This window comes from Rhyacophila brunnea, unplaced genomic scaffold, assembly GCF_057557595.1.
Source record: "Rhyacophila brunnea isolate RB1 unplaced genomic scaffold, BYU_Rbru_1.0 scaffold_3, whole genome shotgun sequence".
NCBI classification, from domain to species: Eukaryota; Metazoa; Arthropoda; class Insecta; order Trichoptera; family Rhyacophilidae; genus Rhyacophila; species Rhyacophila brunnea.
Genome location: NW_028232965.1, coordinates 1,352,471 through 1,366,703, shown reverse-complemented (window position 1 = coordinate 1,366,703; position 14,233 = coordinate 1,352,471). Strand labels below are relative to the sequence as shown.

Below are 14,233 nucleotides of genomic sequence, written 5' to 3'. Positions count from 1 at the left end.
ACAATAACGGATATTATGAGAATTCGCCCGGACAGTGAATCTATTTTCACCTACAGAGAGTTAGCTAATACTCAGTTTTTAGCTATTTTCCGATTACAAATTTAAATCTAAAAGATTCTTCAAGTAATTGGGCGTTTTGGCTTATTACATAGGTAGATTTTTTGCTACAAACCTCGTGGAAGCTCTCGTATCTCTGGGAAGAGAATTAAATTTGTTGACCAAATCTGTGCCAGTTATTGTATTTGTGCGGGATATTGAGTTCAATGCTGCTGACGGCGGATTTCTGGTGCTAAAAATAACAAATAAAATAAATATAAAAGTCTTTTTAAAATATAAATTGTTGGTCCTTAAAGCTAATGTTTCGAAATGAGCGCATTGTAATATTTTTTTACTTCTTTCGACCATGTTCGATCCTAATAGGATCATATGGGCCTCCACAGAGCGAAGGTTTGCCAGACTTGCCAGACCCAGGATTCGAACCTGTCGCGTGGGCATCGTGGGTGTTTTTTACTACCGCAGGAATAAATTACAGTTAGTAGGTCAAGTTATCATTGATAGCATAGTTCAAACCAAATTCGCTGTCGCGTTTAATGCATCCGGCTAACATGCATAAAACGGTTGCGTTAAATGAAATAGCGAAAATATAATTTTAAAGTTAAATATATATATATGCCGAGATGTACCTTATTAGTAATAAAATATGTCGACAATATTTACCTATTGTAGTAGTAATAGTTCGATCGAGAGCCGCAGGTGGCCTCAGTATCGGACGAATAGTCTAAACTTCGATTTCTTCTCGTGAGGGTGGCTTGCGCGGTTAATGCGCTGGGCGAAACGTACTTGTTGCTCAGTCCTCGGGAGTCCGGACCTGTCGTCGCGTACCTTTGATTGTATCGAGATAGCGTCGAACCTTAAAAATAAATACGTACCTCAAATCCTTTGATTTAACCTTTCACAAACGCTGTATAGGAGTATCTACAATCTACATTATATCTCTTTTAAGAAACAGATTTCTATGCGAAGATCTCTTACGATGTGTATAGTAGATTCCAATAAAAACAAGGGTTTACAATACCCATAAGATGCTTAATTGATATGAATAATATTATTTTATAAGAAATATTAACATTAGGGAGAAACAGACTGATGACAATAATTCTCCAGTTTTTAGATATTGATATTTGGAGACAGTTGTTTCAAGATATACACTAGAATATGAATATTCAGTCAGTAACGACAACTTGAACGTAATAACAACCTAACAATTATTTATAAGCTATAATTAGTAATTATCGATTGAGTTATTCATATAATTTAGATTAAGGCATTGAATGTCAATTTTTTCTTAGCTCAGCCCATGTAGTTAGTCCGGAGTTGAACTTTTACACTTCTTACAAGTAGGTAAATACCTACTATGTTCGATGTAGGGGGGTTTAAAATTCATAAACACAGAAAAAATATAGTTGTTTTATCTTAAACACAAATCTATACCCCAGAGTCAGCGTGACATAATATGTAGGAATTTTCAGAAAATGTTTACAGATTTTGAGCTTAATATTTTTAAAAACCAATTCACATTTTTAGTAGATACTGATATATATAAAAAAAAACCTGAAACTCTTAAAACCAAAAATATATCTATAGACATCGAGTGGTGTTCTTCTTAGACACAGAAATATATTATTATTCATTCTGAAAGCCGATATATCGGCTCTAGGGTATTATAAAAATAAGAGATTGATGAGTCAAGTTCTTTAATATAAAAGTTAAGATTTTCGTTAAAATGTAGAAAAATGTGATTTTAAGAAAGGGCGAAGGCGGGCAGGATAAACAATACACAGTCTTTGGGCATTATATTATTTCATAACTTCGGTACGCCACGGTATAAGTGCATGGAGAATGGTGGAGGTAAAACATATCTGATCTTCTAAAAATAAGATAAAAATAAGAATAATGAAAGAAGCCTTACTTGACTGACCTGACTTGAGACTGGAACGAAGCAGCGTATGTCTTCCAGCCGGAGATATTGAGGTATAGTCTGAGTACTCGACCCTCGGGAGATGCTGATCTGAGCCAGACCTCGGCATGATACGTTGATTTGAAGAAAACCTACATCAATATTTCAACAAACATTAATACATTCAAACAACAACCAAAATATTCCATATAATGCTAAAATTTTTAACGTATAAGTTTGGTGAGGACTGTTGTGAAAACTTTTAAAAATGACTTTGGTATTTTATCTTCTAAATGAAATATTTTACTCATTGGGTTTTACTATGTCAACGAATAATTATTACTAACACTCTTTTAACCTTATCATCAGCATAATGAACTCCTTTTCATAATTAATTGACTTGGCTAAGTTAATACTTATCCATTATACTTTGAAATGGTTTTTATTATCGTATATATAGATTTTTTAAATGGTAGTAATAATATCGTTGACATTGCAAAATTGTTTTGCTAGACGTAGTGCATCAGTAAACGGAAACTGTTATTGGGCGAATATTTTAGAGGCATTGAATATATTCTGTAGGAGTACAATAGGTATAATAATTATAACTACTGTTGTATGACATGCTAATTAAATGTACTCATAAAATTAAGTTCTGAGAACTCTGCTACATTTTGTAAACATTAGGTCATTATTCATTACCTCTACAATATTGCTGGAAATAATTTTGCTATAAATTGCTAATGATGATGTGAAGTAAAAGGTGCTGAATGTGCTTTGTTTGTATTCCGTTTGCAATAGTGCATAATAATAATAATATTACGTTGTATAATTTAAGATTATTTTTGTGCATATAAACATATTATCAAACAAAAACAATTAACATCTAATCATGACTAGGCTTGTGTATGGGGTGTAGTGCAGTGGCGTGCCCAGTCCAGCGGATACGCGGGGCAATATAAATAAAAGAAATTTGGATGATATTGGCTCATATAAGATACAATTTTTCCGGTTTATATTAATAAAATTGGCCTTTACAATGCATATATTATTTTCCAGCTCAATTAAACAGTTGCTTCTTGTGTCGATTCGTAACTCAGTGACGTGCCGAATTCGTCGAAGGAATAAGGCTCTAAATATTATGATAATATAACAAACAATACATTAATAACTTGTGTCTGGCGTAGTACCTAAGTGATTTTCCAGGGAAGTAAAAACCTATAAAATTGAGAGGCTTTTGCCCTACATAAAATCTTGTAAATTCCGATTTTATTAGGGATACTTCCATACCTAGTTTTTTACAAAATTTTATCAACGTATAGTCTGTTTAGACATATAATAAATACTTAACGTTTGGTTCAAAATGAGCTGCAGCAATTTAAATAAATCTTGACAGTTCATTAAAAATAATCCTGGAAGGACAGGTAAAAGGCTCAACTATTAAAACAAAACAGAGTTTATGCTTCGGTTCTTAGATACTGTGAGGGTAGTTATGGTACTGGGCACACTACTGGTGGTGTAATAACACTGCTCTTAAAAAGTGAGGTTTAACCTAGAGGATGTGATGGGCTGGCCTCCTGCGGAGAGTCTCCGCGAACCCTGAGCAGGTAGAACTGGTCCCGTGTAAAACGAGTGAACTTTTTCAGCGAGGCTTTCTAACGTTTTGGGATAACCGCGCTCGTACCCTTGGAAGTGTTGGACATTTGACTTGGGCTGCTCGGTTATTACTGGCGGCGGGGGTTGGTAGCTGCAAAAGCAGATCAGTCACATTATTCAGAGCTGCGGTCGAAGAAAATCGCTTCCGCGCGGACGTAAATTTATTATTTCTAACTTAGAGAGAATACTTGTGTGAATGTACATTACTGATAAGAATGTCCCTGAAATATAATCTCTTATCCACACAGATACCGCAAATAGCTGTACAAAAGCGGCGGATTGCAGCAATCTCCAGCAACTTGCCGCGATAGCTGAAACTGCCGTGTTTATGCAACAACTAAGTTGCAGTGCATGTGTGAATACAACCTAAGTATGGTATTTTAAAGAATGCGTCAGTACGTTTTCCTACAATGAATATTTGACTTAAATTGTTCCTAAAACTTCTTCTTTCTGTGCCATATCCATTATCAAAATAAATGTTGGCGATGATTTTGGTTATATTTTCCTTGTCTGCCGTTGCTCTAAACGTCTAAACATAGTTAACTAAATGGCTTGTTTGACTTAATCTGAACTTGCTTATGATGCTCAGAGAAAAAATATTACTACATTGATACTCTGAACAATCCGGCCGTATTTTTAACCTACAGCTTCGATTCATTATACTATAAATATGCTGAACTTCCAATCTATTAATTTACCTTTCTCTATGTTCCCAACATACACAAGCTGGTACGGAGCTGATTTGAAGGATTTATAGCCCTTTTTTATATTTAGTGACCGATGATAATAAAATCAAAGTAAGTACACACCTACCTACAATAATAAGTGCTAATTGGTCAAATAAATGTTGGGTTAGATATATATTTTTTATTTTTTGTTAATACTCATTTCCTCAAATTTGTTATTATTAAAAAAAAAACTGAATTAAAATCCAAGTTGTCTGTTTACCTAATTCTTATATTAGTATCTACTGGTATTTAATGTTAGTTTTTTGATGTTCCTAAATATATTTTCACTTTATTGTCGGTAATATTTTATAACAATGATTATTGCACTACTTAATGTGGTCAACACAGATATTTTTCTCAAAGACTCTTGTAAGTTTAGAAAAAATCATTGTATATTTAATTATAAACTTTATATAAACTTTGGTATTTTTAAAAAAAAATATAAATATTATCCCACTTGTATACGATAATAATATGTACGTCCTTGATCGTAATCGACGAGTTGTTTTTTTATACATAATATAATAAATAATAGTATGTAACTTTATCAATAATGAAGTTAGTATCCATGACTTATAAAGTAACTTGGATCTTAGGATCCATTTTGAGATCTCTTTCAAATATCAGTACTATAAGTATATATTCTCTAGGTCTTGCTTGGCAACGATAACGATCAAGTAGGATATTTAAAAATAATGATGGCTTGAAAGATCAAATGATCGTTAATATCATTATTGCAGCCTGAACGCTGAATTTGCGCCTCTTTTAGAGCTGTCATTAAAACTTTTACGAACGTTTAAGTGTTTGTAAATTTTCCGCAAATGGACGATTATTTTCCAAGTAAAAAGTAAAAAGTCAGTCGAATTTAAGCTGAAAAATTATTTATGGTTTCTGTTTCAATAAAAATTATACTAACGAAGAAAGCACCTATTATTAATTCTGAAACCCATATAAAAAAAAATTGTACACGAAAGAGACATACTTATCAATATTTTGGTTTTTTTTTTTTTTAATTGGTGGTGTTATTATGTAAAATATTGATTAACTATATGTACTTATACCTTTATGTGCGGTAGAATTTTGAATATTTTCATTTAATAATTGGAAAAAATATCAATGTTTAAATCATAGATACCTGGTGCGTAAATTAAAACCAAAACACTTATAGTATTTCTTCTAAAAAATCAATATCAGTAGGTAACTTTCCGATCTATAATCAATATAACTAGACTTTTCTAATGTCCCGACTCGCTACTTTGAAATGAGTTGTTTATAATCAAAAGTTTCATTCCATTTTTCAATATTCAAAACTAATAATGAACAAAAGTTTAGTATGTTTTTATTTAATACATTATTTTTACAATATATTTTTTTAATTACATACTAAAGTTATAATAATTTTGAAATGTTAAAACTATATAATATGTATTAACGATAATGAACCATTTGAAAAATACACAAAATTTTACATTGATATATCTAAATTTAGAATTATGGATAGTTATACTATTAATTATTTACAACTTAAATGTTGTGGAGTTACACTTAAATGTTTCTTTCATTATGCTTATGTATTGGTCCCAACGGAATACAAACACTCACACTTACGAAGATTTTACCACAGAGGATTTATGTTCTCAAAGTTTAAAAAAATTATGATTCAAATATTTCCTGCCTATAATAAAATACTGAAATGATTCCGTATTACTTATGAGCCTAGCTGTTCAAATTTGATGCTTTTGATCATTGTCATGGCCATGCGTTATGTACAAGAAAAGATATGATGCGAAATACAAAATGGTGCGAGAATAATTTGTGCATTACCTCCAATGGTTGGATGTGGTTTCCGAGGGGGGCCTACTGTTATAATACAGGTCGAGACTTGAGGACTGGTCCGGGGAATACCCTGCCAACCCTAGCCCCAGCCTCGATCTGGATTCAGTCATTTCTCTCCCATCGCCAGTGTGTCGCTGTCTTAAACTCCCAGTATCCCTGTTTTAAGAAAATATAATTTTGCTACACACTGCTTAATGTTTGTTCAACTTATAATAAATCTACACTAATGACTATAAAAAAACATGTAAGACATTCCTGATTCAACAGCCAATTTAAAGAGCGGTTTATATCGTGTTCAAACTGGGGTGCGTCGGTCGATGGTGTAGATTTCTGCTTAATTTAATCGCATAAATACACACCTACTTATGTATCTTTTGTATTTGGGGTTCACGCGATTTCTTTTTTCTGTTGAGGTATGCGATCAAAAAAGTTTGGGGATCAGTGGTTTAAGCCAAGATACTCTCATATAATACGGCAGGTTTACTGAAAGCATGTGTTAAAAAATTAGTTAATTTAGTTGATTTTAATCACCTACCTTTGATATGCATTTAAATAAACAAGGGTCTTGAACATTTTATAAGAACACAAAATCCGATTTACATATCAGGACATCGGCTAATACCTCTGTAATACACACTCTCTGTAAGGGTCCTCGATTTAACTTCATGAATCAAGTCTAGATAAATTAATAAATATCAATGTTTAGAGATGACGCCATTGTTGTAGACGTCAACCTGTTTACTAGTCGTCACATAGATATATTTCAATATCAATATAATCAACGAAGGAATTTAAGTTATAAATGATATTTTTGTTGTACCTTCCTTTTGAATCGTTTTTTTGCAATTCATGTTTCGTCTTTCTCTGTCAGTCGTATATTTGCTATTTATGAGTGTGCATAAAAAAGTAAATGAAGAGTACGCCACTGCTGTTTATACGGGGCGAAGCAGTTATGTTAAACATATCTTAGTCTCTTTATGAGATGATTTTTGTGGATAGTCAATGTTTACTGTTTGTTTATAGGATTAGCTATCTTTGGATCGTTTTGAGGATGGATTAAATCAGAAACAGCTGTCAATATAAATAAATAAAATGTCGAACAATGAACAAAAAAAAAAAATGATTCAAACCACTAATAAATAAACTAGATACTTTGATATGATTGCATTCTGCTGAACAATCGATATATAAATTAATAATTATTATTCTAAAAAGTGGTCGCGACATGGTTGCCAATATTTTGGAGTCTACTCTTTATAGAACTATTAAAGTAATATATTATTTAAAAAAAAAATGTTACTACTTGAGTGTTTATCTTACAGAAATATTCTCCTAATCACATCGTTTGACATAAAAGTTTGGCTGATGGTTCGGTGTCATTGTTTTATGTTATTATTAGTGACGTGAAATGCAAAAAAGACAAACCTATTCGAGTGACCATGGTCAAGTTCATCCATCATATCTTCATCTCTGAGCTCCCGTTTAATGACGACCACAGGCGGAGGTTTGTGCTCTGACCGCGGAGGTAAACTTGGAGAGCCACTGCCTTTATTGCCTTGAAAAAGAGTGAAATCAACATTTAATTATATTTGAATTGCACGTATGGTGAGATAAATGTATCTAGCTAAATGAAATGTTCTAATTAATGACATTACAAAACTACTCATTGTTTTTCAATGAGTTACTATGGAGGTAATTTTTTTCATTTTTGGATTTCAAATAATAGATTATTATAATATTTACTTAATGAGTTTTATAAATAGTAATTATATTGAAATATTTTACCTTTGCGTTGCCTGGTGGCTAAAACTAATCTTCTGGGAATGGACATAATTATGACGACATCATCTAGAGACATGTGGGTCACATCTACCAAGTTTACGGCCAATATTTCATCTCCGACCTAAAAAAAACAATTTTCACATTAAACGTTTAGTAGTTCACCTGCGGGATTGTACAAAAAAAATGAACGGCCACCCACATGCCAGGCACTACAATATGATGTAATGCTATATAAATATGTGTAAGTTTAATTATCGCATGCATATAAAGAAAGTAGTTCTTGGCTTCCTACCTCTTGCAAAAGAATGTTTGTTTAAAAGTCAATAAGTATAAAATATTATATAAAATACCAAACAAACAACATAAGACTACAATCATTTTTTCAGTCGGCTTGCGATATGATTATCAATTAAACACGCCTTAAAAATATTATTACAGTAATGTTGTCAGTTTCAAGTCGGTGTTTGGTACAACTTCATTGATAAATGATATGTAGGTACACTTTGCAGATCTTATGGAGGCTTATTGCTAGTAGAAATAGTTTCGAAAGCATCCCCGCCAATAATAAGGCTGCTATTATCATATCGCTGGCCCGGTAACAACTCAAAAAACGTAGTTTTGAAATAATCATGTTTTAACATTTGAATATTTTACAATACACAGTTATAATAACAAGGTTTGAAAAGTTTTAAAAGGAAATATGTCAGGATGTGTTTATTCGAAATTGAAACGTATAGTCAATCGCCAGTTTTAAATGGAAACAATTCGAAATGGATTTGTACAAAATTGGTTTTGTTTGAAAGTTTGTAAAATCTTATATAGTTTTTTTGGCTCTCGAGGTGTCTAAATTATTTTTTTTCGAATTGTTTCTGTACAGAACTGGCACGAGCTCATTTTTACAAATATTTTGATACCAATATCGCGAAATGAATTTTTGACTTGTTACTGTTCAATACTGGGCCATCAACATGTTCATAGAGAATTTGCATATATTTTGTTTTGCTTTCGATTATTCGAGTTCCATTTTTGAATTTACTGACTTCATAAAAATAATTGCATCATTGCTTCTGGGTACTGGGAAATGATATCAAAGTATTCACTATTATGTCAAAAATTGTATTGATTTAATTATGTATTGTAAAAAAAATATTTATTCAAATTTTGAATAAGTGACTGAGACATATTTTAATATTAATGCTGTGAAATAAGTAAATATTGGATAGTAAGTCCATACCTTAAGACATCCACTATTGTAGACTGCCGATTCGAGAGCGATCCTCGAAATGAAGACGCCATCTCCCCTATCCATACCATTTCCCTCCCTGATGTAGAGGCCGAGCGTCTGCCCGGGCCTCTTCACTATCTCCACCAGCTGTACTGAGTGTTTGGCATCCTGCTCGACACAACACGCAATGTTAATTCAATTACCGTCAATAAATAATTGTTTTCCGCTTAAAGTAAATTAAATTGTCAACGGAAAATTGAAAAGATCTTGACTGCCATCTTGGAAATATAGTAAACAACTTTATTCAATTATTGTATTCAAGACTAACCAGGTTTACTATTACTATAAGATTATAGTTTTATACGTGGTTTAATTTGTGTTTGCATTGGTTTTGTATTTTTGTTAATGTATTAAAGGTAAAATTTATTGTTATAATGAGGGTTAAATTTTCAATTTGAATAGGTTTACTTTGTTAAAAAAAATCAACAGAATATTCTACAATTATTAACTTTGAATATGACTTCATTTGCAATATGAGCTGTTATTAATATACGTATGCTATAAAATTATTTTTCCGAGTAGCTACGTGTGGATACAACAATATATATATATATATTTTAAATACGTAAGTAATACAAATTTGTAATATGCACCCTTAATACAGTGCAGATGGAGTTTACCTTTTCAGCCACATTAATCAGTATTAATATGTTAACGAAACAATGAAATATGCATGTGCAGATCCAGACTTCCATAAGCAGAATCGTATACGAAAGTACTATAAAAAGCAAGACAGTGGCTATGATATAATGTTTTACTGAATTCACAAAATATACGAGTTGAATGTTTAATTTACTATTCACGAATAAAGGGCGAAAGTTGTTTTGTGCTCTGATACAAAATGATAATTAATTTCTTCAGATGATATTGTGAAAAAAAAATTCTTTTAAATTCACCGCAAATTAAAATAAAAAATAATAGTATCTGCCTTTATTATATTATTTTAGTAACATTACTTATTATAGATAGTTAATTATAATAATTTTGTGAAGTACTGCAAATAATTATTTGAAAACTAGACTGTATTATTAAACCAGGATATTTTAAATCACCATATTTACGTAACTTTTATATTTAGTAGCATTCAATACTTACTCGGTTATTAGCGCAAGTATAGAGTGTATATTATATATAAAATAATTACAAGATAAAAAGAACTTTTTATATACAACGTTTTTAAATTTTTTGTTGAATCACATAAACTTGACTTGACTAGCTTAAACGATCAAAAAAGTGTATTTGATAGAAATAATACTGAAATGTCATTTTGACACTCATATTGATTTCCATAGTAACGCACGTATATATTAATAATTTCCTAGCAACCAATAATAGTGGATTGGATTACGGATTTCTTCCGAAATAACATTTCATACAAAACAGAATTAACTTAAAGATGGCTAAAAGTATTAAAAAAATGCATTGGCATCGTGTTCTGGTATATTCTAAAAGTTTAAAATGTCTAGCTAGTCGGGAAGTTATTTAAAAATCGATTGCAAGATTTGTATCGGACAAACAACCACCGGACAAATAAGAATACGACCTAATAAAAACGTTGTAAAAAATATATATGTACCCATATAATATAGTTGAATAAATAAAAAAAAAAACAATTATTGTGATATACTCATAACAATATTTATTGGCGGTAAATCACAAATTCGTGTTCCAGTGAATTGAAATTGCTCCAATAAAACATAACAAGTTCATGGAAAAAAATCTCACGTTCTCGGTCTGTTTTCCAGTTAATTTTTTATTACCAACATTAATGCACTTTCAAATCACATAGTAAAAATATGTTTTGCATTTTTAGTCGAAACGATTATGTTCTTTTAGTATTTTCCAGGAACTCGTGCATTGCCCTACAAAAATATCCACCGCATAGCACACCATATTATAACCAACGTACAATAAAAAATCAATCTCACTAACGTGATTTTCAGTCAAAGTATGCCATAATATGCCATAATCGATTTAACATAATATTATTATGTTAAATCGATTATGCATATTTCAATTGACATTTAAATTGTAGAGAGTTGTTTTCTTGCATTGAAATGTTTATAAGTATTAATATTCATTTTTTGTAGTACTTATTCCACTTTTAATCAACAAATTAGGACCGGTTTCGTCCGCCTCAGAGGGACATTTTCAACTTGAACTAGAGAACTAGAATTGAAAATGTCCATTTGAGGCGGACGAAACCGGTCCTAATTAATTGATTAAAAGTGGAATAAGTACTACAAAAAAATGCGTTTTATTAAATTAAACAACAATACAATGCAGTTCCACCATGAATTGACAGTTAACAAAATAAAAGATATTAATATTCCAACTAATTAAAGTGTAACCGCTTGAAGGGAGCTTGTCAACTAGATAATTTGGTTAGTCGGCACTTGAACTCAAAACGGACAAAACTAGTCGTGATTATTAAACTATTTTGATTAAAATATTATATTATGTTTTGTTTAATTTTAGTTCGTCAGGGGTTAGTATTACATTACATTTATAAGATATTACCATGATAACTAAGTCAATCCACTTATATGCACTATATTACATTCTTTCCTTATGATAATGATAATAAAATGAATTTCCCGACTAGTTTTCTTCTGGGTATGCTATCAATGCAATCCTTGTCCACCCGAAGAGTGATTGCTCCTTTAAAGCTTTGCTTTTTACTTCTTCGTGAGTTCGTTTACAATCCGTATATACCTACTGGCAAATATTAATTTTCATGTTTCTACGGTCTTCGTGATCGGATGTGACGTTTCACGATGCTGTGTATCGTGCGATTAACTTATTTGATGACACCATAAAGGTTGATTTATTTTATATTAACTATATCACGTTTGTGGACGTGTTAAATAGGTTAAATTTATAATATTTGTATTTATCATTTTACTTTAATATCTACATAAGCACATAGGTATTTTCTTTTCTACTTTCTTGTTATTGGTTGTTATTTGTAATTAAGTTGTGTTTATAATTTGTCTAATAATAAATTTATTATTGTTATGGCGCATTGGTCAATCGCTGTAATGCCATAATACTCTTTTCTAACTGAATAAATAACTAAATATTAATATCCTAACAGTATATACCAGACCTAAAATCGAAGTTATCTAGTTGCTGTATTGAGGTGACAGATTGATATGGGTTTATTGTTGGTTAAATAAAAATATTGACACAGGTGTGTTTGCACCCAGGCCGTCAAATAAATAATATTGTTTGTTATATCAACTTACCTGGAGCGTGAAAAATCGCTTGGCTGCTTCATTAGCTGCTCTACCGACTTGTCTAGGCTCCAAGATGCGAACTATCATCTCCCCCCTCCTCTCTACGGCCTGTAATAACATGTTCAATTATATCACTACTCAGTTATAATAATTCTCCCAAACTGTACAACTAATGTAGCATTAATAATGCCAATTGGGAAGACAGTGGCTATGTTGAACCGAATTGCTTCGGTTGTTATACTTAACTGAATAACTGAACTGAGGGTTAAAAATAATTATATATGTATAGGTTGATGTATCACTTATTATAAGACATAATTATCTATATACCACTTATGACACTAGTTTAATCTACATAGTTAACTTTAATGTGTTGTGAATAATAAATGATACATCAACTTAAAAAAAACGTCTGCAAATTTTATATCACTTTGAATCACTGACTGTATTTTTATAATAAATACACATATAATCGTTGACGTGCACGTATTCATGTTATATGCAAAATACATGAAGTTGTTGGTTTTAAAGTCGGCTTGAATGTATTATAATTTCAGATAATCATGGAAAAGCATTAATCACATTTAAGCCTGCAAACATTTTTTGCAAACATAATATTATGTATATAGGTTCTAATTAATAAAAACTTCATATTATGGCGAAGTAAAATTACATTTTATAATACACTAAAATTATTATAAAATTGTCTTTAAAATTTGTCGATATAAAAAATTGCAGTTGATGAATATAACCGACTATTGTTTACTACTAGTATTTCAATAATAAAATTTTCTATAAAGAATTAACAGTAAATACCATTATAATACTATTTTACTAGTAAACTCAACTGCGTTTGACGATGGAAAAGAATTAAAATCATGAAAAATAAATAAATCGTATTGACTTTGAATACAACTACATAATATATTGATGTCGGTTATTTTGTGTTTTTTCGTGCAAGTTGATTTAAAAAAATAAGGTAGTTTTTCACCTTTAAAATGACACAGAGTAATCATCGAGATCAATTTTCATCTTATATTATTTTACTAATATCGTGTAGAAACTATTTTAGAATTGAATTGCCTTACACTAAGCGTACATATATATGATAAAATGGAAATAAGTAGTATTTTTTACATTTGAAAAAAAACTTAAGAAATTAGACTACATAATCACCTGGTACGGAGGCTTTGCGACTGATTGCAAGTGACGGTAATTTTATTTGACTTATCAAGTAGCGGCAAAAGTGATTTGAATTAGAAGTTATTCAAAATGAACAACAGGTAACCGATTTATTATTTTTCATAATTTCGAAAACTTGTCAGATGTATCGGGGGGTTATTTTATTATTGTTGGAAAACTTACATCTAAGGCGGCAGCTGTGGTGGCATCGTGATCATTTTCCACCGTTTCTATCTGACGAAATATCTCTGAGCTTATTCCCGAAACCTGTAACAAAAATTAAAAAAAAAACTTTAATATAAGAAAATTATAAAATGATTCCAAGTACCACAAATATCACAAATATACAATATATAATACGACATTATAGAGGCCTGTAACTAGAAGTTGTGATCGATAAGCCTCAAGTGATAATCAGAAGAGGTTAATCTTGAAATCTTGAATCTCGAGATTTTTTCCTAAAATGTCATCAATGAGAATTATTGAGAGATCAAGAAATTGTTACTAAGCTAAATTGTCGACCGCAACCGGAGCTTAACAAAATAAATAAGATGAAAAAGGGTAACAA

At 31.0% G+C, this 14,233-nt stretch overlaps 1 protein-coding gene across 1 annotated transcript in view; it reads right to left on the bottom strand.

Annotated features, from left to right (window-relative positions):
- The window catches only part of LOC147067730 (rho GTPase-activating protein 100F-like), a 76,205-nt gene that overhangs the window by 20,959 nt on the left and 41,013 nt on the right, over nucleotides 1-14,233 (bottom strand). Inside the window, exons 3-12 of the mRNA XM_085952440.1 lie at nucleotides 13,849-13,932; nucleotides 12,493-12,591; nucleotides 9,194-9,352; nucleotides 7,963-8,080; nucleotides 7,603-7,732; nucleotides 6,166-6,333; nucleotides 3,510-3,704; nucleotides 1,970-2,109; nucleotides 718-910; nucleotides 173-289 (exon numbers count right to left, since the gene is read on the bottom strand). Of these exons, the coding sequence (XP_085808566.1) occupies nucleotides 173-289; nucleotides 718-910; nucleotides 1,970-2,109; nucleotides 3,510-3,704; nucleotides 6,166-6,333; nucleotides 7,603-7,732; nucleotides 7,963-8,080; nucleotides 9,194-9,352; nucleotides 12,493-12,591; nucleotides 13,849-13,932 (1,403 nt within the window). The remainder of the gene's footprint in view (nucleotides 1-172; nucleotides 290-717; nucleotides 911-1,969; nucleotides 2,110-3,509; nucleotides 3,705-6,165; nucleotides 6,334-7,602; nucleotides 7,733-7,962; nucleotides 8,081-9,193; nucleotides 9,353-12,492; nucleotides 12,592-13,848; nucleotides 13,933-14,233) is intronic.